Here is a 27645-nt window from a genome sequence, read left to right as displayed (position 1 = left end):
TGACCTCGTGATCCACCCGCCTCGGCCTCCCAAAGTGTTGGGATTACAGGCGTGAGCCACCACACCCGGTCGCTGGCTTCAAGTTTCAGAAAGAAATACACATAATAATAGATGGAGTCCCATGAGCCCCAGGGCTGAATACACACCTTAAAAACAAAAGGTGCACACCTTAGTTAAGCAGCATGTGGTTGAATCACAGAGAACCTACCACCTTCCTGTATGTGCCTGAAAGTCAGGGGTTGCAAAGAGAGGCATTGACCCCTATGGAGCACAGTACACGGTGTGAAACGTAACGATCCATTGATCAAGATGAGTAGATCAGAGGTCACTGTGAGCTGCTGTCACTGAAGTGCAGGCCCAGACCTGAGTGTCCTAGTGGGAGACAGGCTACAGAAGCATAGGAAGAGGGTCTCCACCCACATGCAGGGTGAATGGCACAGCTGCACTACTGCATGTGGCCCAGGGAGGAGGTGTGTGACATGCTGTGGAGGTGGGGACTGTCCTGCTGCTGGGGACTGAAGAGGGGGCCCCGGGTATGTGTGGCTTCAGGCAGGAAGTTTGGAACATTCTGTGGCATTCAGGACTGCTCTCCAGGGTCCCAGTAGAGAAGCGCTGGGTGTGTTCAGTGGCCCTGCCACATCACCAGGCCGGCTGCACCATGGTGGCCGGCACTCCTGTGTTCCACGGCCTGGCATTTGTAAGTCGGTTCCTGCAACCTGTGCTGTTTGAGGTCAGAGGGGTATCATGGCCTTTTCTGGGGGCCTCAGTGTGCATTTAGAATTCAGGACTGATAGTGTCACCCTCCCTGCTTGTCTAGGAGGGCCCCCTTACTTTAGGTCACCCAAGCGTGGGCTGTCGCCACAGTGAGCACCATGTGTTCACTTGTAGGGCTGCACCCAGCCCGTGCTATTTCGAGTACCTGGGCGGCCATCTTGCCACGTGGCACACGCAGCACACAGGGAGCCCCAGGGGACTGCCGCGCGTGTGAGATGGACTGTGCCTCCTGCGAGGGATTGTTGCTCACTGTCGCCCCCACGGGCAGCCTGTCCTGTCCAGGTAGGTACTGGGCAGCTGCGCCTCCAGAGGGTGTTCGTGGAGAGGCTCCATGCAGGGGTCAGAGCGTGCGGTGCCCTGCCTGGTGCCGTGTTAGCAAGAAGGCAGCACCCTGTTTGCTGGGAGCTCAGTAGTGTGTGGGGCACCCGCAGCTGTGAGGCCTCGCTCTGCCTGCCGCCTGCTGCTGTTGTTGTCCGTGTGTAGGCACGGGGACTCTGCCAGCTTCCCCGTGTTTACTGCTCTCAGCTGGAAACCATGACGGCTGTCTCGGAAATCCCTGCCTCTGGGGCGAGCGCTGGTGTGTGTGTGGCCACAGGGTGGCAGCCTTGCGACGCTGGACGGGTGCCTGTCAGGGAGGGACACCCGGGGCGGGGAGCCTTTCCAGAGACCTCTGCAGGGCTGTGTGACCGGCATACGTTTTATTTTATTCCAGACGCTCGTCCTTGCCCGATCCCGCCTCGTGCTGGAGGAGCACCCACCATCCTCATGATCACCATCCTCACGTGTCCCTGGGCCCTGCGGGTTCTGACAGCCGTCGAGAGGCCGAGCCAGGGCTTGCACGGCGGCCTCCGCCTCAGGTTTTCTTGCAGTCAGCCTGGGCTGTGGTTTGGGAGGAAGGCCACAGGGTGAGGTTTCCTTCCCACACATCCTACCAAGGGACATGCACAGCATTTTCTTTTTCTTTTTACTTATTTTTTTCTTTTAGAGACGGATCCTCGCTCTGTCACTCAGGCTGGAGTGCAGTGGCGTGATCATAGCTCACTGTAACTTCAACCTCTTGGGCCCAAGACATCCTCCTGCCTCGGCCTCTTGGGTAGCTGGGACTATAGGCATGTACCATCATGCCCGGCTAATTTTTTTTTTTCCCAGAGATGGGGTCTTGCTGTGTTGCCTAGGCTGGTCTGGAAGTCCTGGGCTCAAGTGATCCTCTAGCCTCAGCCTCCCAGAGTGCCGGCATTTCAGGCGTGAGCCTCCACCCTGCTGTGCACAGCATATTTGAAGGCTGGCTGTTCACTGAGTTTTTCTTTGTCGCTCACTGCCTATCTTGGGGCTAAGGCCTGCCTGGGCTTCCAGCTCCCTGATGACAGCTGTGCCTGTCCCCCTGCTTCCCCTGGCTGCGTGTCTGTCCACATGGCAGCACCAGCAGCAGGGCGGGGCAGGAGGCAGGCACGTGGAGTGGGTAGTTAGTCAAGGATGCGAGCGTCGGGTGGCTGAGGTCGTCTCTGCAGGTCGTTAGTGCCAGGCGTCTTTTGAGGTAGGGGAGTTCCCACTGGAGCTGAAGCACGCAGGAGCCTGCTGCAGCACCGTGGGCCCAGGGCGGGCTGACTGGGGAGCCGGGGGGCACTGCGCCACCTGGCCTGGAGCCTGTCAGACGCCCCCACCTGTGTGCACGGGTTGGTTGGGTGGGAGATGGAGCATGCAAGCTGCTATCTCCTCCGTCCAGCTCCTGTACTGTCCTCACCTATGCAGGCCCAGCGGAGGCCTTTCCTGGGTGATGGGTGAGTGTTGGGAGGCCAGAGCTGAGGGAAGGGGTGTGCTGGGGACGGACAGGCCAGGCTGGCCCAGGTCCCCGATCCCCGGCGGATGCAGGCAGCCTCTCCTCGGCACTGCAGTGAAGATGGATAGATGTGTCTTACACAGGGCCCTCTGGCCTCAGGGCACCCTCTTCCCAGCTGACCCGGGCATTCTGCAGCCTAAAGTGTCCCCTGGGCTCTTCCTGGCTGGCGTCCTGCACCCCCAGGCCAACAAGGCCTCGCCTGGGTGCCTCAGACGCCTCCAACTCATGACAGTCGAGTCACCCCACCCCTCTTGCTGTGAACCACCTGCAAGGCTTTGGTTTAATTGCAGTCGCTCATGACCCCGAGATAGAAACCATCCTTACAGAACCAAATTAAGCTTTCCTGGAAGAAATGTCAAAAAGTATGACTCAGCAGCTCCACGAGGGCTGTGGCTCTGGAGACGGTGGGTTGCAGCCTCACCAGGACCCCAGCCACTGCGCCCAGCAGAAACATCCACGGCCTGAGGCTTAAGCACTCTGTCCAGCTTTCCGAGTGTTCAAGCAAAATCCTATTTGTTCAAATTCCAGAACGGCCTGAGTGTCTCTCTCTGTCATGCTGCTTCAGGTGCTGAAGTGAAAGCCATGTCCTAGGTGGGGAGGCCCAAGGGCTGTGCCCGTAAGAGCCTGTGTGGGCTGGGCATAGTGGCTCATGCCTGCAGCCCAGCACTTTGGGAGGCCAGTGTGAGAGGATCAGTTGGGTGCAGGAGGTCAAGACCAGCTAGGGTAATATAGCAAGACCCCTGTCTCTATAAAAAATACAAGGGCTCTCGTGTGGCTTGCCTGTGCTCTCAGCTACTCGGGAGGCTGAGGCCAGAGGATCACCTGAGCCAGGAGTTTAAGATCAGCCTGGGTGACATGCTGTCTCTACAAGATAAATAAATATATATTTTATTTTTTATTTTATTTTATTTTTTTGCTAGAACTTATTCCTCCTACCCAGCTGTAATTTTGTATTCATTAACCAACCCTTGGCTACTCTTCCCACACCCTACATCTCCATCCTCCATTCTAGTAACCACTATTCTACTCCATAGTTTTATGAGATCAATACAATAGATTGCTATGTATTAATTTTAGAACCTGCAACCTTGCTGAACTCATTTATTGTGGTAGTAATTTTTTTAGTAGATTTTTTAGGGTTTTCTGTATATAAGATCATGTTAGATATAAATAAAGATAGGTTTACTTCTTTCAAATTTGAATGCCTGTTTTTCTTGCCTAATTGCTCTGGCTAGAACCTACAGTACAGTGTTGAAAAGAAGGAACAAGAGAGAATTTCCTTGTCTTTTTCCTAATCTTAGGGGGAACGCATCCAGTGTTTTCACTATTAAATATATTAGTGTTAATTTTTTATAGATGCCTTTTTTTTTTAAAGAAAGAAAGAAAAAAAAGAATGAAGAAGAGGAAGAAAAAGGAAGAGAAAGAGAGAGAGAGAATGGGAGTATTGCTTTCTTGCCCAGGCTAGAATGCAGTTTAGTAATGGGTATTGAAAATCTCTTTTATACCAATAATTATACTTAATGATGTAGACAGGAAGGAATAAGGGAAGAAAATAACAAACAAGCAGCCAACCAATATTTCATTTAAATCTATGAAATGCTATGCGATTACTGAGGAGTGATTTACTTCCAATTATGTAGTCACTTTTGGAATAGGTGTGAGGTGGTAATGTGTGTTTTGTGTATTTGAAGTGGAGAGTTCTATAAATGTTTATTAAGTTTACTTGTTCTGGGTCTAAGTTCAAGTCCTGGATGTCCTTGTTAATTTTCTGTCTCATTGACCTATAGAATTGTTAGCTCTTCTTGTTAGATTGATCTTTTTGCCATTGTGTAATGTCCTTCTTTGCCTCTTTTGCTCTTTGTTGCTTTAAAGTCTACTTTATCAGAGGCGAGAATTGCATCTCCTGCTTTTTGTTTATTTGTTTATTTTTACTCTCTGTTTGGTTGGTAAATCTTCCTCCTTCTCTTTGTTTTGAGTCTTTGTGTATCGTTGCATGTGAGATGGGTCTGGGTGCAGCATACCTATGGGTTTTAGCTTTTTATCCAATTAAAATATATATAAGTTTAATACTGGCATTTGATGCTAGCTGGCTGTTTTGCCCATTAGTTAGTGTAAATTTTTCATTGTGTTAATGCTCTTTGCTTTTTGATATATTTTTGGAAAGGCTGATATTGGTTGTTCCTTTATATGTATAGTGCTTCTTTCAGAAACTCTTGTAAAGCAGGCCTGGTGGTGGTGAAGTCTCTAAGTACTTGTTTGTTCGCAAAAGATTTAATTTTTCCTTCGCTTATTTTGGCTGGATATGAAATTCTGGGTTGAAAGTTCTTTTCTTTAAGGATGTTAAATATTGGTCCCCACTCTTTTCTGGCTTGTAGGGTTTCTGCTGAGAGATCTGCTGTAAGTCTGATAGGTTTCCCTTTATGGGTAACCTGACCTTTCTCTCTGGCTGCCCTTAGTATTTTCTCCTTCATTTCAACCCTAATAAATCTGGCGATTATGTGTCTTGGGGTTGGTCTTCTTGAAGAATATCTTTGTGGTGTTCTCTGTATTACCTGGAGTTGAATATTACCTTGCCTTGCTAGGTTGGGAAAATTTTCCTGAATGATATCCTGAAGAGTATTTTCCAACTTGGATTCATTCTCTTCGTCACATTCAGGTACACCTATCAAACGTAGATTAGGTCTTTTCACATAGTCCCATATTTCCTGGAGACTTTGCTCATTCCTTTTTATCCTTTTTTCTCCAATCTTGTCTTCTCTTCATTTCACAGAGCTGGTCCTCGACTTCTGATATCCTTTCTTCTGCTTGATCAATTCGACTGTTTAAACTTGTGCGTACTTCTCGAAGTTCTCGTGTTGTATTTTTCAGCTCTATCAATTCAGTTATATTCCTCTCTAAATTGTCCATTCTTGTTAACATTTCGTCAAACCTTTTTTCAAGGTTCTTAGTTTCTTTGCATTGGGTTAGAACAAGTTCTTTTAATTCACAGAAGTTTCTCATCACCCACGTTTTGAAACCTGCTTCTGTTATTGGAACACACTCGTTCTCCATTAAGCCTTGTTCTGTTACTGATGAGGAATTGTGATCCCCTGTAGAGGGAGAGGCATTCTGATTTTGAGTATTCTCTGCCTTTTTAGGCTGGTTTCTTCCCTTCATTATATATTTATCCGTCTGTTGTCTTTGTAATTACCAACTTTCTAACTAGGTCTCTGAGCAGACGTCCAACTTGTTGATTCCCAGCGCCGAAATCTGAGCAGTCCACTGCACCAGCCAAAACAGCGGTGTTAAGATTGATGGTGCTTTTCTGCCCGGGAATCTCCGGACTCTGCACCAAGAACTGCCGCGCTCAGGCGCCAGCAAAACCGCCGTGCCGGCCACAAGAGTCACCCTGGCGACCCGTGGGGCTCCTCCACTGGGAATCTCCTGGTCCGTGAGCAACAAATATTCATCTGAAAGTGTGGTATCCTCTCGTTCTCAGCACTTTCACTGGGAGCTACGAGCCTGAGCTGCTAGTGATCAGCCATCTTGGATCTCTCTCTAAATATATATTTTAAAGCCCATGTTGTAGCCAGGGAACTGCAGCTCGAGAAGATGCTGAGGAAAGCACACGGTCTGGCCCGACACCCAGCAGGTCAGAGGGCACAGCACAGAGCAAGTGTGTAGCCCATCATGCAGCCAACTACAGAGCAGACCATGAGAGCCTGGGCCGGGGCAGGGGGAGCGTGGGGGCTCTCGGAGAAAGGGGCGCTGGCAGAGTGCAGGCTGGGCAGTTGGTGCTCCTCCATTCCCATGGCCAAGGCCGTGCCGGTGCTGCGAGGTGGACGGGGGCCACCTTGTGATCTCAGGTCACCAGGGGCACAAATCCTTTGGCCTGTGCTCTGTGGCTCAGCATTTCAGAGAGGGGCTCCTCAGAGCAGCTTCCTGTGAGGGCCTGTGGGCTCCCTCAGGGAATGCACAAATTCACAGATGTGCAGCAGTGGGCCGCAGCTCCCCAGAGAGCACCCGCATACAACATGGGTGTTGCAAACCCAGGTTGTGAAATCATTGTGGTTTGTTGCAACCAGATTCTGTTTCTGAAGAGTGGGTTATGAAAACAGCCTTCTGGGCCATCTGTCCCACAGGTGCCATCTGTGAAGAGAGCCCCTCGCTTCCCACTGAGTCTCACCGACTCCCCCACTGCACCTGTACCCATCCGTTGGGCCTGGAGCCATTCCCTCTTTAGGGCCATCCCTGTGCTGAGTCCCCTGTGGCCCTGGGCAAGGCCGGTCCTTCTCTGCTTAGCTGAGCGCTATCAGGGGAGGTGAGCTTGTAAGGATCATTTGGGGGGTGATAGGCTGGTGGGGGTGGCATGTTGGAGGTGGCATCTCCCCTGTGGAGGGTGGGGTTGGAAGGTGAGCTTGTAAGAATCATTTAGGAGGTGATAAGCTAGAGGGGGTATGCCCTCAGTCCCAGCAAGAGTGCGCCTCCAGATGTCCCCCCTTTCCTCTCCTTTTCTGAGGGCGTGCTCAGCCACTGCCCCAGGCTGCTGCATTCATCAGGAGTCAGGGGTGTGGGCTCTGCTGGCTGAGGTGGGACCCTGGGGAGGACGCTGAGGCTGCCTGCCTGCCCCATCGGGAGCTGGCAATGCAACTGCACTCTCCCTGCCTGCTTCCTGGCACCCTCATAAATGACGACTGCACCAGATGCGGGGGAGCTGCGTGTCCTGCAGAAGAGCAAACAAGAGGCTTTAATTGCGCTCTTATCTGGGCCCTGGGGTGTCAAGGCTGCCGTTGAGGTTGCTCTGTAAATAAAGGGCAGGTGGCCTCTGCGGGAGGCACACTGGGCCACCTTCCGTGGGGTGAGACCGCCCCTGGCAGGTGGCCTGGAGCGCCCCAAGGCTCACCGCAGGGCGGAAACACCCAGGTCCTCTCTGAGCCTGACCACGGGCAGCTCTGACTCACCTCCCACCTCGGTGGCTCAGACGGTGGCTGTGCTTGGCCCCGGGCCGCGGGCCGCTTCCTGTGCTCTCGGGAACCGCAGCCTTCTGGAGAGCAGCTCAGATGTCACTGCAGTTCCCCAGTCATGCGTCTGACGTGCATTTCACCAGGGCTCAATGATTCTTGTGTTTTATACTCCAGATCTTCAGTCTTTCTCAAAAAAAAATACCACATGGGATGTAGGCCTCTTACTCTGAGAGGTAGAGAGCGGCCCCCGCATGTTTGCAGCGTTGCAGACCCCGATCCTTCAGGGCCGGCTGGCAAGGCAAGGCTCGCAGAGGCCGGAGAGGAAGCAGTCCTGCGTGTAGTGGCGGGAGGAACACCGCCTCAAAGGCCGTGTTCTGCCGTCCAGAGCGCATGAGGGCTGTCGCACCTCTGAGAGATGTCACTGCTGAACATCTGCTCTCCTTGCAGCATCTGGGCTGATGGGCCGCGCCCTGCACCGTGCGCCACCCGCAGGAGACCAGGAGGGCATGGCACTGCACCTGCAGATGAGCCCGCCAGCCCTGTCCGAGGCAGATACCCAGGAACTAACCCAGGTAAGGTGTCCCCAGTGCCATGCCAGCCGGTGCTGTGTCCCAGTCCTCCCACAGGCTGCTCCCTTTGCCCTCCTGACCACAAACAAGCTCTGGGTCATCCGTGTTGGCCTCACACCCAGGAGGAGGTGCTGGCCTCCACTCAGCAGCTGCAGGGAGGGAGGAAAGGCAGTGTCCGTCCCAGATCCACACGCCTCCTGGAAGGGGTACACACGGCTGCCCCGGCTGCCACCTGCACCCACTGTACATGTGCACGTGTGTGTGCACAGGTGTTTATGTTTACTGCGCGTGCACATGTGCTTGCCGTGCGTCACGTGCATGTACTGGACACGTGCATTTATGTGTGCTGTGTATTCTATGTGTACACAGGCTATGCATGTACTTGTACTGTCAGTACACATGTGTATTGTGTGTGCACGTGTGTGCTGTGCATGTAGATGTGCTGTCTGTGTACCTTGTGTGCAGTGCATGGGCATGTGTGTCGGTGTTGTATGTGGAGCATGCATGTACTATGCCTGTACATGCATGTGTTCTCTGTGTCTGTGTGTGCTGTGCATGCACGTGTGCTCTGTATACTGTGCGTGCATGCTGGCACATGCCTGCTGTGTGTTGTGTACTCTGTGTGTGCACTGCATGTGTACATGCACAGTCGGGTGAGGGCTCACTCAGCTCTCATGTGCTGAGCACTGGTCCTTAAGGAAGCTGAGCACTTTGTGCCTAGGAGGCTGGAATTTTAATGTTCAGTGTAAACACCCCTGTCTTGTCCAGGGGTTGCTGGCCACTATGCTGGCTTTCCTTCTGCCTTCTCAAGTAATTTTTCAAGCTGTACCCAGTCATCATATCACTCTATTTGTAAATATCTCCGTATGTATTAGTAAAGGATGAGAGCCATTCAGAAAGAGCCATACTGCCACTGTCACCCTAGGAAACAGAAAGTTGTCCCTCAGCACCATCCAGTCTCCAGGCAGTGCTCCAACCTGCCGAGCCCTTGCTGAAGGGCGTGTCCCACAGGGTGTGTGGCGTGCACGCAGCTCGTCTCCAGGTGCAGCTTCTGTCGTCTTCCCTTGCGGTTGATTCCTTGAAAAAGCGAAGCTGTCTGTTGGGCTGAGACTGTGCACTTTGGATCTTGCAGTTCCGTGTCCATGCAGGGTGTGGGCTCCCCGTCCCTGAGCCTCTGAGTCGGCAGGTGGGTCTGGGGCTCTGTCAGGCCCGGCCCTGTTTTTGGAGGGAGTGTTCTGTGGGTGGCTCTGCCCGTGGTCACCAGGAGGTGGATAAAGACGCTCTGTCTCTTACGCCTGTTTTTGAAAACCAGTTCTTACTTTATGTATCTGTGTACGCATAAACTCCTGAGGCCAGCTTGTTTGGGGAAAAAGGTGTTCATCTTTGCTCTGGGGTAATTCAAGTGGACACAGCTTGTCACTTTTTCCTCCCAGCCTCACTTAGTCATGTCTGGTAATGGCACACACAGTGCTGCCTGATAGGTGTAGCCAGCTCACTGTGCAGCTTCCTAGTCACCTTCAGATACACTCATTGCCTCCGGAACGTTCTTGGCCCGGGTCTCGTTTGCTCAGGGTTTTTGAGAAATCCCAAAACTATAAAGACAGGCTTACCTGGTTCTTCCCCGGCCATCCTCCTGAGAGCGCCTCAGGGTGCATGGCTGGGACTGGCAGAATGTGAGCACACCCCACTCCCACACCCCACAAAGGTGTCCACGGCCGAGATGCTCGCTGTGTTCCACGGTTGTGTTTAGACTGAAGTAGGAACGAAGCTTTAGGATGGAAAGTCAGAAGCTTATCTGTTAACTGTGATGGTGGCCATGTAGTTGGAGAGGCTCTCCTGCCACGTGCGGCATGTTCTTCGCCTCAAACCCGGGAGTAATGGGGAGGTGCTCAGGTGACTGCATGGAGCTGCGGGTGATCGGGGCTCCCCAGGACGGTCCAGGCTGTGTCTCCCCTGGGACTGCGTGGGAGTCATTAGGGATCCGGCAAGCCCAGTGACTCAACACCGGAAGGAGCAGCCTCTACGCTCAGGACTCTGGCGTCAAGGCCAGCGGCGGGCGGAACGGGAGGAAGCAGTGACCTGAGGACGGCTGGGGAGGGCCCAGGAAGGCCTGGCGGGCCCGGGGGGCAAGCGCAGCACGTTCGTCAGATGCGGGCCCCCTTCCTTGCAAGAGGGGCCTGGTTACAACAGGGACCGTCTTTTTGAGGCAATACATGTGTTTCCTATTTAGAGAATTCCTAGTGCACAGTTGAAGCTCAAGCAGAAGCCAGAGTGAGTTACGTTTCTGGGGAAAACAGAAATGCACGAAACCCCCTTCATCCCTTCATCCAGCTGTGGTTTTTGTTGCAGATGCTATTAAAGCCATCAGGCTGAAACGTGTCCCAGTGGTGGTATGGGTTGCAACGGGGTGCTCGGGAGAGAGCGGCTGTGACCACAAAGGCCAGACGGGGCCCAGGTGGGGGTGGTGCGGCGAGCCCCACTGTCTGCTCTGCGGGGCCCTGGCTGCTGCTCACGTGGCTGCGGAGGGCGGAGGGAGGGCCGGGGGCTGTAGGAGGTGAGTTTGCAGAGCCCTTGGCTTGCTTCTGTCGTCTGCTCCCCTTTTCGGCTCTGGAATCCACTGGGCGCCACGCCATGGATGTGGGGCCTGGACACGGTAGAAGTGGAGGTGGCATCTGGCAGTTCCCTGGGACACTCCAGCTCACGTCGTGTCATCTATCTTGTCTTGCTTGGGGTTGCTATGTCCATGTCCCTCTGTCTCCAGGGAGGAACCAGGTGGACACTCAGTGTAGACAGACACTGGGTCTGGTGGGAGAGTGGGTGGGAGCCTCGCTGGCGGCCAATGGTGGGAAAGAAATCTGCTGCACTTCTGCCATGGCTCCTGCTAGGAACGGACGTGCCATGGCTGGTCCCTGTGGGCGCGGGTCCCAGTGGGTGCTTGGGTGATGCCTCAGCCTCCTGTCTCGTGACATGGGGCGGCCGGTCTGCGACTGCCTCTGACGTCTCCATGAACAGCAAATGCAAACACACATAAGAGGAAAGCCACAAGACTCGTTCTGTGCAAGTCAGAGGGTTCCCAGGAAGCAGAGCCTGGGGCCGCGATGGGCGAGTCTGAGGGTGCAGCCAGGCTCTCGTGGGGCTCACGTGGGGCTCACGGGACGTGGGCTGGCGGCTTCTGGGCCTGGGGGGACCCAGGTGTTTCTGTCCTTGCGTCTTTGGCAGAAACCCTCTGCCCGCCCCTGGCATCGTGTCCCATGTGGAACTGCTCTGGTGATTTGCTGAAACATTCCACAGTCATTCTGGGGCTCCCTGCTTTCTATGAAACCGTCTTCAGAAGGTGATGTCCCTTTCTCTCCTTTTATGTTTCTCTTTCTTAGGAAGCGGAGAACACAGTGTGTCATCCTCGGGGACCCGCTTTCTGGTCTGCCTTCCCTCACTTCCCTGTCCCTGACGTCTCTAATGTAAACTTCCCTCAAGTCACCTGTGTCCTCTCCTAGTCGTGGGGTGGAAGGATGTCGCTGGTTTCCTGCAGACCTGATGAATATAAGATAATCATATTCACAGAGTGTCTCCCTGCCTGGACTAAGGGTCTTGATCAGTGCGTGACCACCCTGCCTTCTTTGAGCTCACCGACCATGTCAGGGGCCGACAGCCCCATGTGACGTTGGCCCCCATGGTCCCAGGGGGAACACTGTGGACACCGTGATCTGTCCTGAGCACACCTGACACAAGCGTCGCTCTCCCGCCTGGCCCCTGTGGGAGTGTGGAGAAGGAGCCACCCCAGCCCTGGGAGTCGGAGAGCGAGTTACAGGCAGAGGGGATGGTGGGGCTGGGCTCGGGGGGGACACTGGACTAGGCACCCACCCTCTAGACCAGCCAGGCAGGAGTGGGCCTTGCCTGTGAGTGAGGAGGGGCGGGGAGGCCAGGCTCCTTCTCCAGTCAGGCTCTCAGTGTCTTGTGCCTTCCTGCTTTTCCAGACTGTTCACGTCAGGCGTTCATCACGACGCAGGCAGGAGATCGATTCTGGGGGGCTGCGAGGTTTTGTGATGCTGTTTTTATTTATGGCCTTGACACCAGTCAGATGGGCAGTGAACTAAGCCGAATGTTTGGGGATCTGTGCCTTCACTGAGAGTTCCTATCACTCATGCTCCTGACACCACGTCACATGCACTTTCTAAACGCTGATCCAGAAGAGCCTAGGAATGAGGACAGGGTTCCCTACAGCCCCTGACATCCACACAGCAGGAGGCCACTTCCCAGGGGCCCCGGACCAGGCATGGGAGCCATGCATGCACAAGGCTTGAGGGCGCCCCATAACTCAGACCTGCGGTGGCTGCGTGGAGGCGGCATCACAGGGAAACACCACGCCTTCCCTTCTAGCCTGCGTGCTCTTTGGTAATGGGCTCGTGCTGGTGAGCACCTGCTCGCCCGCCTCTGTGCGCTCTGCCCACCCCTACCCCCCACACCCTCTGCTGTTGCTGGTGAGCCACTCCAGTGCCCACACCCCTAAGCTCCCATTGCACTGGGCATGACTGTGGAGGACCCAGGACCCTGGGCTGAGCAGGGCCCATGGCTTCAGAGTGATGGGGATGGGAGGCCGTGCCAGGCACTGCCCTAGGGGTCCTGATGCTCAGTGCTCACATCAGCTGCTCTCAGTTACCCAGGGAGTACCTGGGAAACTGCCATTGCAAGGGGCCTGGCGGGAGAGAGTGCAGGACCTATGCTGAGGGTCGAAGGCCAGTGCCTGCTCAGCCCTCCCAAGGCCACTCCCAGGCTGCACCGGCTGAGCGATCGAGTAGAGACCGAGTGATGAGTGGGACTTGAAGCTTGGAGGACTCGCCCCACCCGAGCCTTTGCTGTCCTCCCGGTGTCACGGTAATGAAGGCTGTGTGCCGGGCAAGTCCTGGGTGTCACGGAGGCCCTGGCTGTGGAAGGTGATATGTGTTATAGCAGTGGGGAGTTTCTCTTTATTCCCTTTTTAAAAATTACGGTGAAGGGCCGGGTGCGGTGGCTCACGCCTGTAATCCCAGCACTTTGGGAGGCCAGTGCAGGTGGATCACGAGGTCAAGAGATCGAGACCATCCTGGTCAACATGGTGAAACCCCGTCTCTACTAAAAATACAAAAATTAGCTGGGCATGGTGGCGCGTACCTGTAATCCCAGCTACTCAGGAGGCTGAGGCAGGAGAATTGCCTGAACCCAGGAGGCGGAGGTTGCGGTGAGCCGAGATCGTGCCATTGCACTCCAGCCTGGGTAACAAGAGTGAAACTCCGTCTCAAAAAAAATAAATAAAATAAAAAATTACGGTGAAATGTATAAAACACAAATTTTGCCATTTTAACAACTTTTAAATGTGTTATTCAGTGGTTAATGAAATTCATCCCCGCATCCCGCACAGAACCCACGTTTCTGCCCCAGACCCTGCCCACCACTCTGCGTCTGTGTCTGCCAGCGTCCACACTGGGTTCCTTCCAGCAGGGGAGCCACGCAGCACGTGTCCTTTTGTGCCTGCTCGTTTCGTCGGCATGCAGTTTTCGGTGCGCCGGCTGACCCTCCCCGCCACGGGTGGACGTGCGGCCGTTTCCTCCTTTGAGCTGCTGTGGAGAATGCTGCTTAAGCGTTCACATGTGAGCATCTGTTTGAGGCCCTGCTCTCAAGTCTTGGGGTGCACAATGGTCCCCCAGGTCAGGGGTTCTGTGGTTTTGGTTTCCTCTTTAGGTGTGAGCCCATTCTGAGTTAGTGTCTGTGTGGAGTGAGGTGAGGACCCAGCTCCATTCTGTGTGTGCAGATCCAGTTTTCCCAACACCATTTGGTAAACCAACCATTCTTTCCCCACTGAATGGTCTGACACCCTTGGTGAAAATCATCAGCCGTAGATAGATGAGTTTATTTCTGATTTCTCACTTAATTCCGTTCTGTGGTCTAACGTCACTATTTTGATTACTGTAGCTTTGTAGTAAGGTTTTTTGCATTTTTTATTTTGAGACAGGATCTCACTCTTGTCTCCCAGGCTGGAGTGCAGTGGCATGATCTCGATTCACTGCAACCTCTGCCTCCCGGGCTCAAGTGATCCTCCTACCTCAGCCTCCCGAGTAGTCAGGACTATAGGTGTGCGTCACCACGTCCAGCTAATTTTTTTTTTAAGACATGGAGTCTCTCTATGTTGCCCAGTCTGATCTTGAACTCCTGGGCTCAAGTGACCTTCTCTCCTCAGCTTCCCAGAGTGCTGAGATTACAGGCATGAGCCACTGTCCCTGGCCAAAAAAAGGTTTTAAAAGTAAAGTAAGTTAAAAAGAGAAAACAGCATATAGGATGAGGATATGAAGAAAAATTATCCTGGCACAGCTGTATATTATTTGTGTTTTAAGCTACGTTTCATTACAGAACAGTGTTAAAAACAATTGTAAAGTTTGTATTGTGCAAGTTACAGGAAGCTGAGGCTCAGCTATTACTGAAGGAAGACTTTGTAACGTAAACGCAGTGGAGCCTCAGTGCGTGGTGTTGATGAAGTTCACAATGGCGTTTAGTCAGGCCTGGGCCTTCACGCTCACTCACCATGCACACAGGCAGCGTCCAGGCCTGCCAGCCTGCTCACGGGACGCGCCCTATGCCATGTGCCCTGTTCAGTCACGCCTGGGCCTTCACCCTCACTCGCCATGCACACAGGCAGCGTCCAGGCCTGCCAGCCTGCTCACGGGACGCGCCATATGCCATGTGCCCTGTTCAGTCACGCCTGGGCCTTCACCCTCACTCGCCATGCACCCAGGCAGCGTCCAGGCCTGCCAGCCTGCTCACGGGACGCGTCCTACGCCGTGTGGCGTTTCCCGTCCTTATGGTGCACGTTCACTGCACCTTCCCCACGTCGAGATGCACAGGTGCCTGCTGTGGTGCTCCAGTGACTGCGCGCCTCGGTGCTGCGGCGTGCCCTGCAGGCTTGCAGCCGGACACCGCAGGCCCTGCGCCCTCGGTGTGTGTGCCTTGCTCTAGCACTGCCCCGTGACGAGACCCCGAGCCACGGTTCCTCGGGATGCATCCGCGTCATTAGGCAGCCGTGACGATTTTAGTGTATCGTGCTTTTGTTTTCATTCATCTCTGAGAATTTGCTTATTTCCCTTCCTTCACCTGTTGGTTGTTTAATTTGTGAACGCTTCAGTTTGCCATGTTGCCACCTTCCATCTGCTGTGGTCGGAGGAGGCACCTGCTGTGGGTCTGTGTTTCTGCGCTTGTTGAGGGCTGTCCCCCGGCCTGTGTCCCTTGGAGGCAGCTGGTGCGGAGGAGAACGGGCCCCTGTGGTTGTGGGGGGAGCACTCTGCACAGGTCTCCCGGCCATGGGTTTATAGTGCTGTGCAGGCTGCCTGTTTCTGTGTGGATCCTCTGCTTAGCTGCTCTGTTCGTTTTGACATGTTTGCTAGCCTTTAAATGTGGTCAGCAGGTATTACGCAGTCTTGGTTCAGGCTGGGAAGTGGTTTGTGCAGCTGTTGAAGGATGAAAGAGCCATGCAGGGTCAGGTTCACTGGGCCAGGTGTCACCCCTGGGAGAAGGTGGCCGCAGAGTGGCCCCGGATGGTAGGGTCAGCACCGTGGCTGCTTCAGAGCTGTGTGTCACAGCCCTGAGTGTTGGACCCAGTTCCTGTGCCCTCTGTGCGCAGTGGCACCCCGCCTCAAGGTGCAGGTGAGAGGCAAGGGGCTTGGGGTCGCGGCGTGCGGGGCAGAGCGTGGGCGCCTGGCAGGTTGCGAGCAGACTTACTGGCCACAGCCCTGGCTGTGTTGGTTCAGGCTGGGAAGTGGGTTTGTGGGGCAGTGGCTGTCCCCTTGGAAGAGCCACGTTTTAATGCATTTTCAGTTTGTTTACTATTTTGAGGGTACCACTGAGGTTCTTCCACGTGCCCAGTCCACAGCACTGAATGCTTCTTTTGGTGAGGGCTCATCGCCCGTCAAGCTCTCGGCTCTCTTCATGGGAATCTCTGTCCATAGTCTGGGAGCAGGGAGCGCTCTTGGGCAGGCCAGGCCAGGCCCGGCTCCTTGCTCTGCACGGCGTTTCCTGTGCGTGCCTGGAGTGAGCGCAGCTGGCCCAGCCGACTCAAAGTCCCCTCTGAGTAGCGAGGCTGAGGCTGGCCGCCGTGCTCACTGCCTCGACCCACCGCCGCGGGGGCGTCCTGAGGAGGGGCCTGCGCCTGCCCCCTGCTAGTGCACAGACCACCGTGGCCTCCAGGAATGCAGCGGAGGGGACTCGGTGGGCCGCGGGGTGGTCTGCGAGTGCCGAGTGTGACAGATCGCAGCGGAGAGTGTTCTTTATGGCCTCCAGGGCTTGACTGCGGTGAGAGCCAATTTTCCCCCTTTACGTTCTCTGCAGCATATTAATGGCCCCAACTGGTAGAACTATTTTGAGTTGTAGACAGCTTGATTTATCCCAGCTCTGTTCTTAAATGGTTGCTAATTTCTCACTGCAGGAACATTCACAGTTCCTCAGTGAGTCAGCTTAATGGCACGGCGGGGCAGTGCAGTGACGCGGACCCCTCCTGGTGCTTGCCTTGGTACAGTGATGGGCCGCACTCCGGCGCTGCGAGGCGAGCCAGAGCAGACATGTCCCATGGGACCCGAGAGCTGGTGTCCCGCGGAGTTTGGAGGCTCAAGGCCCCGCGTGCCTCCGGAGCACGTCTTCCTGGGCCGCTGGTGGCGGCGAAAGCACAGGCCCCGGACACCTTGAGGCCCCGGCGCTCAGCCTTGCCCTGACGGTGCGCGCATGGGCACAGCTGCCTGGTAGGTGGGCCCACCCCACTTCATTAGGCTATTTTTCCGTATTTTTTTTTGTCTCTAGAAACAAGATGGAGATGGTGAGGCTAAGCACGCTGTCTTCACTCTGCCGGGCTTCTGGCCTCTGTCGCTGTCAGCCCAGCAGTGTCGGTGATGCTTTGCCGAGTCTGCGGGAGCTTCGTGGAGACAGATGCTTCCCTAGTGGGGCAGCAAAGAGAAGCTTTTCTTCCATGACAGCCTTTGCCCGGGGCCTGAGGGAGCTGGCCAGGCCTGCGGTGCCCAGGGCCGCCTCCTCACGGGCGTGTGGAAGGAGAGTGGCTTTGGTGCCATCCTGGGGGACCACGGCCATAAGCTGGCAGTGTTGGCCATGCTCAGCCGCGTTTCTTTGTTTAGCTTGTTCATCTGAGTCACCTAGAGATGCTCCCCTTCCTGGCTCCAATGGCCTCTGTGGGTCCCATGCCTGCTGAGGACCACGGAGTCCGGGGGTGGGTCTGGCCAGGCATCCATGGCAGCTCTGAGCCAAAGCTTCTCCCAGAAACACTTCTCTCAGGCCTGGCTTGCAGGCCTGCCCCACGGGGGCCCGGATTGTCCTTCATGCACTCCCTGCTCTTTCTTTGAAGTTTATAAAAGTTTGTTTCCCCCAAAACTAAAAGCACTTTTTCTTCTTGAGACAGAGTCTTGCTCTTGCCAGGCCTCAGGCTGGAGTGCAGTGGTGTGATCTCAGCTCATTGCAACCTCCGCCTCCCGGGTTCGAGCGATTCTCCTGCCTCAGCCTCCCAAGTAGCTGGGACTACAGGCATGTGCAACCACGCCCAGCTAATTTTTGTATTTTAGTAGAGGTGGGGTTTCACCATGTTGACCAGGATGGGCTTGATCTCTTGACCTCATGATCCACCCACCTCGGCCTCCCAAAGTGTTGGGATTACAGGCGTGAGCCACCACGCCCGGCCCAAAGCACTTTTAATTAGGTAGTTTCTGTGGAGGTAGAACTTGCCAGAAGGAAGGCCAGTTCCTGGGTTTCTTTACTCATGTAGCAGGGACTCAGGAACTCTGATTTGTACCCGGCCTCTGACTCAGAGCCCACGAGGGTTCCTGCACGAGACCACTGGCTGCCCCGGAGCTGACAGCATCCTGCATAATGGCTAGATGGCTTGTCACCCCGGGCCACAGAGGAACAACTGTTTCTAGGGTTTGGCCAGACTTCACGTTCTCCATTCTTTCCATCCCCGTGATGTGGAATGCACACGATGCCATGTAATTACTTCAGTCCCTTCTTAAAGGAGAAAGAATCTGGACCTGCACTCCAGGACACTCGCAGTTTGGGGGTTCGCTCAGGAATGTTCTTTGTCTGCAGACCCAGCAGCTGCACAGATCGCTCCTGTGTTTTTGCACTATTAATTAGCTTCAAGTGCAATTTTGGCAGGCAAACCAAGGGTCTCAACAGGCTGTTTGGAATGAGTTCTCTTTTAAGGCCTTCAGTGTAGTGAGAAATTTTCAAATCAAAAAGTACAGCAGGAGCCAGCCCTTATTTTGTCTGTGTATACAATCAAATACTCCACTTCTGCAGGCAGACCAGCTGATCTTATCACAAATTAATTACCTGTGCGTATCACTACTGTGCTTATTAGGCGAAGACCCAAACTGTAGAAATTTCTGCTATTCCCAGTGCTTTCTTACACACTAGAAAAAGATATGAATTTGTTGTCTTTTTAAAAAAAAAAAGTTATTTTATTTTCTTCTTTATATTTTGGGGAGATGTCATAGACAATTTTTTTTTTTTTGAGATGGAGTCTCACTGTTGCCCAGGCTGGAGTGCAGTGGCGCGATCTCACCACAACCTCCACCTCCCGGGTTTAAGCGATTCTCCTGCCTCAGCCTCCCAAGTAGCTGGGACTATAGGTGCCCGCCACCACGCCCAGCTAATTTTTTGTATTTTAGTAGAGATGGGGTTTCACTGTGTTGCCTAGGCTGGTCACGAACTCCTGAGCTCAGGCAGCCCGCCCGCCTCAGCCTCCCAAAGTGCTGGGGTTACAAGCGTGAGCCACCGCGCTCGGCCAACAATATTTTTAAGTGGAGAATAATTGTACATACTGACGGGTTACGTAGCGAGCGATCACATCACACCAGGGTCACTGGCACAGCCAGCATCTTGGGCATGTGCCACTCAGCCTTGCAGGGAAGGTGGTGGCCAGCAGTGCCGGGCTGTTGGGGTGTGTGTGTGGAGGTGGCCCTGGGGGACAGGCGCCGTGTGGGGAAGGTAGTGACAGCAGTGCGGGGCTGGTGGGGTCTGTCGGAGGTGGCCCTAGGTGACAGGCTTCATGTCGCACTGTGGTCCTGGGCTCCATGTGGCTCCTGATCCCTGAGTTGCTGCTCGTCTCTGCTGGGCCTTGCCGTGGGTATAACCTTCATGGCAGCTTGCTAGGACTGTGTATAAAAGAAGAGTATGGTGTATGTATGTTTCATAATTATTGGCACGGATGCCTGCCCAGTGGTACTCTGTGTCTCTTGGCTTCAGTACAGTATTTTATTTTCCGTATCATTTTTGCCTTGGGACATCTGGGTCGGGGTTAGCAGATTAACGCGGCTTGTTCGGCTGCCCTTAGTGCCATCCTGCTGAAGACGCTCCAGAGTGAGAGTCAGGGCAGGTTCTGGCCCAGCTCCCTTGGACGTCCCAGGGCCCTGCCACCACCTTTAAGGTCTGTGGGACTTCTGGCAGTGACGTGGGATGTGGCCTGGGTCATGCCCCGCAGCATCTCCCTGTGTGCAGTGAGTGTATTCTCAGGACTGGGGCAGGCCGCCCTGTCTGTGAAACAGAGTTAGAGGTAAAATGTGCCACGTTCCTAGAACAGTGTCAGCTGACATTGCATAGCCAGTAACTCAGCTTTCATTCAGGAAAGCGACGAGATGGTAAAAACAGAAAACAAACTTGTGTGTGTACTTTAATCCCAAATGTGAGTTATTTGCAAGTGTATGGACATAGCAACAGGGAGAATGCCAGATGGCAGTGTGCTCGTGCCGCTCACGGTACCAGCCTAATTAATAGTGGTCTGGATTGTGGGCGGAGTTTGTTTGCTTCCTTCTCTCTTGTTTCCTGGTTTCCTACATGCACAGTTACTAACAGAAAAGACAAATAGTGGTGTCTCCTGATAGCAGTCCACGCCATGGTCGTGGAGAGGGCCAGGCTGACACGGGCTGCTGGGAGGCATTGGAGCTGTGGGTCCTGGCAAGGGCTTGGGCCATCTCCCTAGCCGTCAGCTCGCAGGAGCCCTGTGGCCCTGAAGGACATTTAAATTCTAAACACGCTGAAGTCACATTTTAGCATGGTTGACGAGGAACATAGGCACTGAGAGCAGAGCCCTAGTGGACCCATATCCCTGGCTTCCGGGAGGCCTCCTCCCGGGACGTGGGTGCTAGGACAGTGTGAGCGCTCAGCCCGGCCCTCCCTTCCAGGGGCCACACCTGCCGGTCCCAGCAGTGCCTCAGGATCACGCTGAGAGGAGGGGCAGGTGAGACGGCAGCGGGTTAGCAGAGCTGGCAAGGGGTGGGCTGAGCTTTCTTGCCTCTCACAGCACAGCTTGGGTGTGGGCCATGTGAGATCATGGGCCGGGCGGTGGAAAAGACCTCCCGTGTGAGGTCATCTGCCCGTCCTCTGGAGCCACTGACCCCACCGTATACTTTCCAGAGCCCCATCCAGCGATCTCAGTCATGACTCAACAGATGAGTTTCCGCCAGCTCCCGAGGGTGCAGAAGCCCTGCTGTCTGCGACTGCAGCTCAAGTCAGGCATTTCTCCGTCTGTCTCATGACAAAGATCTCAGCAGGAAGGCCGTGTTTGGAAAGGGACATGTGGCTCATTTCACCTCTGCCATGTGCCCGTGAGTGACCTCAGCTCCTCACTCCTGTGGCGTCTGCAGAGAGGGGCTGGGTACCCGGCCGGGGAAGGGCTCCTTCTGCAGCGCAGCAGCTACCCTGGCTGGGCCCTTTCTGGTTTTCACAGCTTGTTTGCATTTGTGATCTCATGTGAGCCGCACCATTCTGTGGAGGGAGCTGGATCTGACCGGCTGGGCCTCTGTGCTGGCCGCCTCCATGCTGTTTCTCATGGGTCAGACAAAGGCCAGACCGTGGGCGGGGGCGTTGCTTGTGACCCTGAATCCTGAGCTGCATGCATCCCACCGCCGGCCACCCCACCCCGCAGGACGCTGAGCCTCCTGCCATGTCGCTGGGTGGAGCATGGGGAGGCTGCTCCCCCAGGGCTCAGGTGCACTGTTCCTAGAGACATCCGGAGGAATCATAGGGCCCCCCTCAGGATCACCACCCCCCGGACCCTGGGTGGTCACTGCCGTCCAACTCGTGGGGACACAGAGCACTGAGGGTTCTCTCCTGACCTAAGCAGTGATCCAGAACTTTCCCTGAAAGAGGACATGGACATTTATTGCAAGTGGTGGGTCACTCACGTTTCCTTTCCAGGGTCTTCTTGTCCGTGGTCAAGTGGGCGTATGGGGTGTCTAGACCTAGGCTGAGCGCATAGAGCAGCGCTTCACAGCGTGGTTCGCCTTCCTAGATTCCTCACAGGACACGGCCGGCTGGGCCACGGACACAGCACCAGCTCGGTCCTCAGTCTGTCACCCCCGCTGTGCCCAGCGGACGTAGCTCTGTGCTAGCATTCCTGGGGCAGTCCAGCTTTCCCCATCCACACCTGCCTGGCCCTGGGTGACTCCAGCTTCTGCACCTGCTGGACCGGGGTCCGTCTCCCACACCCCCATGGTGCCGGCCGCCATCCACCTTGTGGAGAGTTACTTGCATTGTGCATGAAACATCCCACACCTAGAGACAAGAGAAGGGGTTTGTGTTTCTTTTTAATCCTGCTTTCCTACTTCAGTCTGCAGTTAGGAACCCGCATGCAGATAGGTCATGAGCACAGTGGCCAGGCAAGAGCTGGGGTTCAGATCCGCGCTACCTGCCTGGGTCCCTGGCTGCCCTGCTGTGGGCTGGAATTCCACACCCACATGCAACACTCCCACAAGGCCAGCCAAACAGAGCAGTCTGCAGCGTGGGGACAGCAGGCCAGGGTGTGGCCGCAGCACCAGGAGGGAGGTGGGGGCAGGCAGCTGGCAGGAGGTGGGGCGGGCACCTCATCTCACCAGGCCTGTGCTGGCAGGAGCAGAGCCATGCCCTGACCCTGGTGCTGGGCTGTGGGCTCCCTCTCATTGGCTTGCAGATGGCGTCACCCAGGTGATCACCCAGAGACTCTCGGGGAGGAGACTGGGAGACGTCTTTGTCAGGGTTTGCAGAGAAGCAGCCTGTGCTGTCATCTTGTGCTTCTCCCCAGATCCTGAGGAGGATGAAGGGGCTGGCCCTGGAGGCTGAGAGCGAGCTGGAGAGACAGGACGAAGCCCTGGATGGCGTCGCGGCGGCCGTGGACAGGGCAACCTTGACCATCGACAAGCACAACAGGCGGATGAAGAGGCTGACCTAGGGGCAGACGTCCCTGCGTCCTGTTTTGCCCTGCACGTCCCCCTGAGATGACGGGCTGGGGGGCGGTGCCAGGGCTGCAGGCGCCTGTGGCCTTCCCCTGGATGGGGCTGCTGCCGTGGGGCCGCCTCCGCACCAGGGGCCTCCCCAGGTGTGACGCCTGCCCCCTATGTGCTTCTCCCTGTTGGCGGGCAGGACCTGGCTGCACGTTCTGCAGATGGTGCAGGAGAGCAGACACGGCAGGGCCCCAGGGACACTGGGCACAGGCCTGGAAGAGGCCAGTGCGCTGCCCTTCTCATCTTAGCTCCCTTCCGTGGACAGACCGGCCTTCCTAGCTGTACTATGACTTTGTGAGTGAAGTTAGAGCCAGCTCACCTGAGGGCATCCTGTAACACCCAACTGTTCTTTTATCATCTTGGTTTTAGCCAGAAGTGAAAATAGCATGACTGCACCTTTCGGCCCTATTTCCATCCAGAAATAAAGGGAAATGCTGGCTTTGGAGTGGTCTTTGAAGGTGGGCGTTGGTGTTTCCACCTGCTGCCTTGTGTCTGGTCAGCAGCCGCTCCCAGGGGGAGGTGGGCATGGCCTCTGGCGGGACTGCGCATCACATTGCGGGCAGTGCCCCTTTGCCATGCTGCTTCCAGATGCCCCATGCAGGGCTCCAAGGAAGGGTGCGGGCACATGGGAGGCGAGGCCCAGGACCGCACCATGGCCCCAGCCAGCAGGGCGTCCACGCTGGTACACCCAGTGCCCAGTGGTGCAGCCTTCCCGGGGCTGCTCAGTGAGCCTCATGTGTGGGGGCCTCACAGCTCTGCAGCCGGAAGCCCCACATCTGAGCTCCCTCCAAAGGCTCTAGGACGGACACTCCAGCTCCTGGTGGCTCAGGCGCCTCAGGCACATGGCCACACACTCCAGTCTCCGCTCCGTCCTCTCGTGGCCGCTCCCCATCTGTGCATCTCAGATCCCCCTCCCCTTTCTCTTAGGGGGTGCCTGCCACAGGCCCAGGGCCCACGCTAGTCCAGGATGGCCTGGTCTCAGTGTCACTCACTGAGGGTGACTGCCCAGACCCCAGTTCCATAGGAGCTCCTGCTCTGGGGCTCCAGCGGGACTAGGGGCCATGGTGGACACCAGAGCCAGTGCAGGTGCCTGGCAGGAAAACTGGGAAGCAGCCTCTCTAGAAAGCCACGGTCCGGGGAGCTCTGATGCTCTTTTTTGCTTGATTTGGAAATTGTTTTCTACTCTCCTTTTCCTATGGATTTATACTTAGCAGCCTGCAGAAGGGGACCTTGCACTGTCTCCCCTGGGGTCCTTACACTAAGACCACGGTGAGTGAGTGCTTGCAGCCTATCTGGGCACCGCAAGGAGGCCAGTGTTGGCCCCCAAGCCCGCCCCAAGGCACTTGGACACCAGGGCCCCTCCCTCCTCTCAGTGCTGGGAGCCAGCAGCAAGGGCTCACCATGCCTGCAGCCCCCACACAGACCCCCATCAAGCCTGGAGGAGGCTGCGCCCTCTTCTCAGGACCTCACAGTGTGGGTGGGGTCTCCCCTGTCCCAGACTTCTCGCTGTCCTCAGGAGCTCCCAGTATGGGTGTGGTCTTCCCTGTTCCCCACCCCTCGCTCTCTCGGGACCCCATAGCATGGGTGGGGTCTTCTATGTTTTCTAACCTCTCACTGTCAGCAAGTTCTTGCAATATCAGGTGAGGCCTTTTGTGTCACTTGACCGCTCCTTGTCCACTGGACCTCAAAGCTAACGTGCTGTACAGGAGGGATAATGTAGAAACTTTCCCACTGAGATCGTGACCGAGGCCCACACGTCCGCTGTCACCACCTCCTTTCCACGCTTGAAGCTCCAACGGTTGGAACAGGGCAGGAAAAGGAAGTGAAAGTTTAATGATACTGAAAGAAGGAAACAAACTGTCTTGGTTCACAAATGACATTTTCCAGGTAGAAAGTATAAAAAGGGGATCAAAGAAACGCCCCTAGAATAATAAACAACTGTTCAAAATTTCAAAATATACAAAAGTCAGTCACTTTCCTACATACCAACAAGGGATGAGTACATTTGAAATTAAAAACAAAATACTTTTATAATACTTAGATACAGGTCTAAAAAAATGTGTACTTTATGTATATATATATGAGAAAAACTACAAAACCCTGATGAAAGGAACAAAAGAACCAAATAAATGGAGAAAAATTCCATGTTCATGGAGAGGAAGAGTCAGTATTTTCAACTTGTTCTTCCACCTTGATCTACAGATTCAATGCAATTTCAGTCAAAGTCCCTGCCAGTTATTTTGTGGATATTAACAAATGATCCTAAAGTTGATACGGAGAGACAAAAGACCCAGAATAGTCAATTCAATACTAAAGGAGAGGAGCAGAGCTGGAGGACTGGCACTACCTGACCAGAAGACTCACTGGAAAGCTGCAGTTACCAAGCCAGTGTGTTACTGGTAAAAGGAGAGACAAATAAATCAATAAAGTAGATTAGAGGACCCAGAAATAGGCCCATACAAATACAGTCAGCTCATCTTCTAAGAAGATTCAAAGGCAGCACAATGCAGAAAAGACTTTTCAACAATGGTGCTGGGACAGCTAGACATCCGCATGTGCAAAAGAAATCCAGCACATGCCCCACACCCTAAACAGAAACTAAAGGAGCTGGGCGGGTGGCTCACGCCTGTCATCCCAGCACTTCGGGAGGCCGAGGCGGGCGAATCACCTGAGGTCAGGAGTTCAAGACCAGCCTGGCCAACATGGTGAAACCCCCTCTCTACTAAAAATATGAAATTAGCTGGGTGTAGTGGTGTTTGTGATCTCAGCTACTCGGGAGGCTGAGGCAGGACAATCGCTTTAACTTGGGAGGCGGAGGTTGCAGTGAGCCAAGATCACGCGACTGCGCTCCAGCCTGGCAATAGAGTGAGACTCTGTCTCAAAAAAAGAAATTTACTAAAAGGGATGGCCCTTAATAAAATGCAAACTGGAATATATCATTGGAGAAAATGCAGGTTACCTTTGGTAAGATGATGGCTTATAATTTTTTTCCCACCTATTATGTACCCACAAATTATTAATATTTGTGGGTACATAATAGGTGTTTATGGAGCACGTGAGCTATCTTGATGACAGGCATGCAGCGTGTAATCATCACATCGGGGTAAATGGGGTCTCCATCCCCTCAGGCATTTATCCTTCGTTAAAAACAATCCAGTTATACTTTTAGTTATTTTTAATGTACGATTTATTGACTGTAGTCACCCTGTTGTACTGTCAAATCGAAGGGCATAGTCCTTCTTTCTAACTATATTTTCATGCCCATTAGCCATTCCTGCCTCCTCCCCAAGATCCCACTTACCCTTCCAGCCTCTGGTGACCATCCTTCTGCTCTCTATCTCCATGAGTTCAATTGTTTTAATTTTTAGCTCCCACAAATAAGTGAGAAGATGTGAAGTTTGTCTTTCTGTATTTGGTTTATTTTACTTCATGATCTCCAGGTCCGTCTGTATTGCTGCGAATGAGAGCAGCCCATTCTCTGATGGCCGTGTGGTCCTCCATCGTGCGTATGTGTGTATGTTATCTTTGTCCCTTGGTCTGTTGATGGACGCTTGGGTTGCTTCCACATTGTGGCTGCTGTGAACAGGACTGCAGCAAACGTGGGTGCAGGTGCCTCTTTCACATACTGACTTCCTTTTGGGCTGTATACCAGCAGTGGGACTGTTGGATAATATGGTAGCTCTCTCTCTTCTTTACGTTTTTGAGGAAGCTCCAAACTGCTCTCCCTAGTGGTTAATTTGTGTCTAATTTACATTCCCTTGGTGATGGCTTTGTAGATGTAATACCAAAGCCATGATCTGTGAAAGAATGAATTGACAAGCTAGACTTTGTGCAAATTTAAAACTTAATGCTCTGTGAATGACACTGTCAGGAGAACGAAATGACAGGCCACAGACAAAAGACATCGACAAAGGACTTTATCCAAAATATAAAAAGAAGCTTGAAGCCAGGCATGGCTCCCAACAACTCAGGGGGCCGAGACGGAGGAGGATCCTTTGAGGCCGTAAGTTTGAGACCAGCCTGGGCAATCAAGCCAGACCTCATCTCTAATAACAATACTATAATGTAAAAACTTTTTTGGAACCCTTAAAACTCATCAAAATTAAAAACCCAAGTGAAAACGAGTAAAAGACCATAACAAACACCTCACCAAAAAGATACACAGATGGCAGCTAACCATCCGAAGAGATGTTCTGCATCACATGCCATTAGGGAACTGCAAATCAAAACAGGGAGGTGCCACCACGCACCTGCTCGCACGGCCAGAATCCCAGACACTGACATCACCAGCTGCTGGGGAGGGCGTGGAGCCACAGGAACTCTCATCCATTGCGGGTGGAAATGCAAAATGGTACAGCCGCTTTGGAAGACAGTTAGGCGGTTTCTTACAAAATTAAACATGCTCTTACCAAATGATCCGGCAATCATGCTCCCTGGTATTTACCACATAAATTAAAAACATGTTCACACAGAAACCTGTACATGAATGTTTATGGCAGCTTTATTCATAATTGTCCAAATGTGGAAGCAGCCGAGATAGGCTTCAGCAGGTGAATGGATCAACTGTGGCCCATCCAGACAATGGAGTATTATTGGGTGCTCAAAATAAATGAGCCATCGGGTCATGAAAGGAAATGGAGGAAACGTGAAATATCACTAAGTGAAAGTAGCCAGTGTGAGAAGGCTACATGCTGTATGATTCCAGCTGGGGGATACACTGGAACAGGCTCAACTATGGAGACCGGGAAAAGATCAGTGGTCGCCAGGCACAGGAGGGAGGGATCAGCAGGCGGAGTGCAGAGGTGAAAGGGCAGTTACAGTGCTCTGCTTGATGCTCTTGGTGGGTGCATGCCATCGTGCACTTGTCAAAACCCTGAGAATGTACATCAGGAGTGACCTTTTATGTAAGCTTTGGGTGACGCTGTGTCAAGCTGGGCTTGACACTGTGGTGGGAGATGTTTACATTACGGGAGGCTGAGTGTGTAAGCTGCGGTATATGAGAGCTCTCTGTATCTTCCCCTCAACTATTCTGTGAACCTAACACTATTCCTTTTTTGAGATGGAGTCTCACTCTCACCCAGGCTGGAGTACAGTGGCACCATCTCGACTCATTGCAACCTCTGCCTCCTGGGTTCAAGCAATTTGCCTGCCTCAGCCTCCCAAGTAGCTGAGATTACAGGCATGTGCCACCATGCCCAGCTAATTTTTGTATTTTTAGTAGAGATGGGATTTCACCATGTTAGCCA

At 53.9% G+C, this 27645-nt stretch overlaps 1 protein-coding gene across 3 annotated transcripts in view; it reads left to right on the top strand.

Moving 5' to 3' along the window:
* SNAP47 (synaptosome associated protein 47) overlaps positions 1 to 22856 on the top strand; it is a 45077-nt gene extending 22221 nt beyond the window's left edge. Inside the window, exons 4-6 of one of the 3 annotated variants that reach the window (XM_064383695.1) lie at positions 1487 to 1679; positions 8002 to 8126; positions 11498 to 11910. In XM_064383695.1, the coding sequence (XP_064239765.1) occupies positions 1487 to 1679; positions 8002 to 8126; positions 11498 to 11571 (392 nt within the window). In that variant the 3' untranslated portion in view covers positions 11572 to 11910. Of the gene's footprint in view, positions 1 to 1486; positions 1680 to 8001; positions 8127 to 11497; positions 11911 to 22200 lie in introns of those variants that run through there. The other 2 variants (XM_021666940.2, XM_021666942.2) reach the window with 2 other exon arrangements.
* Positions 22857 to 27645: the final 4789 nt, after the last annotated feature.

The sequence above is a fragment of the Aotus nancymaae genome, unplaced genomic scaffold (genome assembly GCF_030222135.1).
Source record: "Aotus nancymaae isolate 86718 unplaced genomic scaffold, 86718_ANA_hifiasm-v0.15.2.pri h1tg000032l_0, whole genome shotgun sequence".
NCBI classification, from domain to species: domain Eukaryota; kingdom Metazoa; phylum Chordata; class Mammalia; order Primates; family Aotidae; genus Aotus; species Aotus nancymaae.
This window is presented reverse-complemented; position numbering and strand designations above follow the sequence as displayed.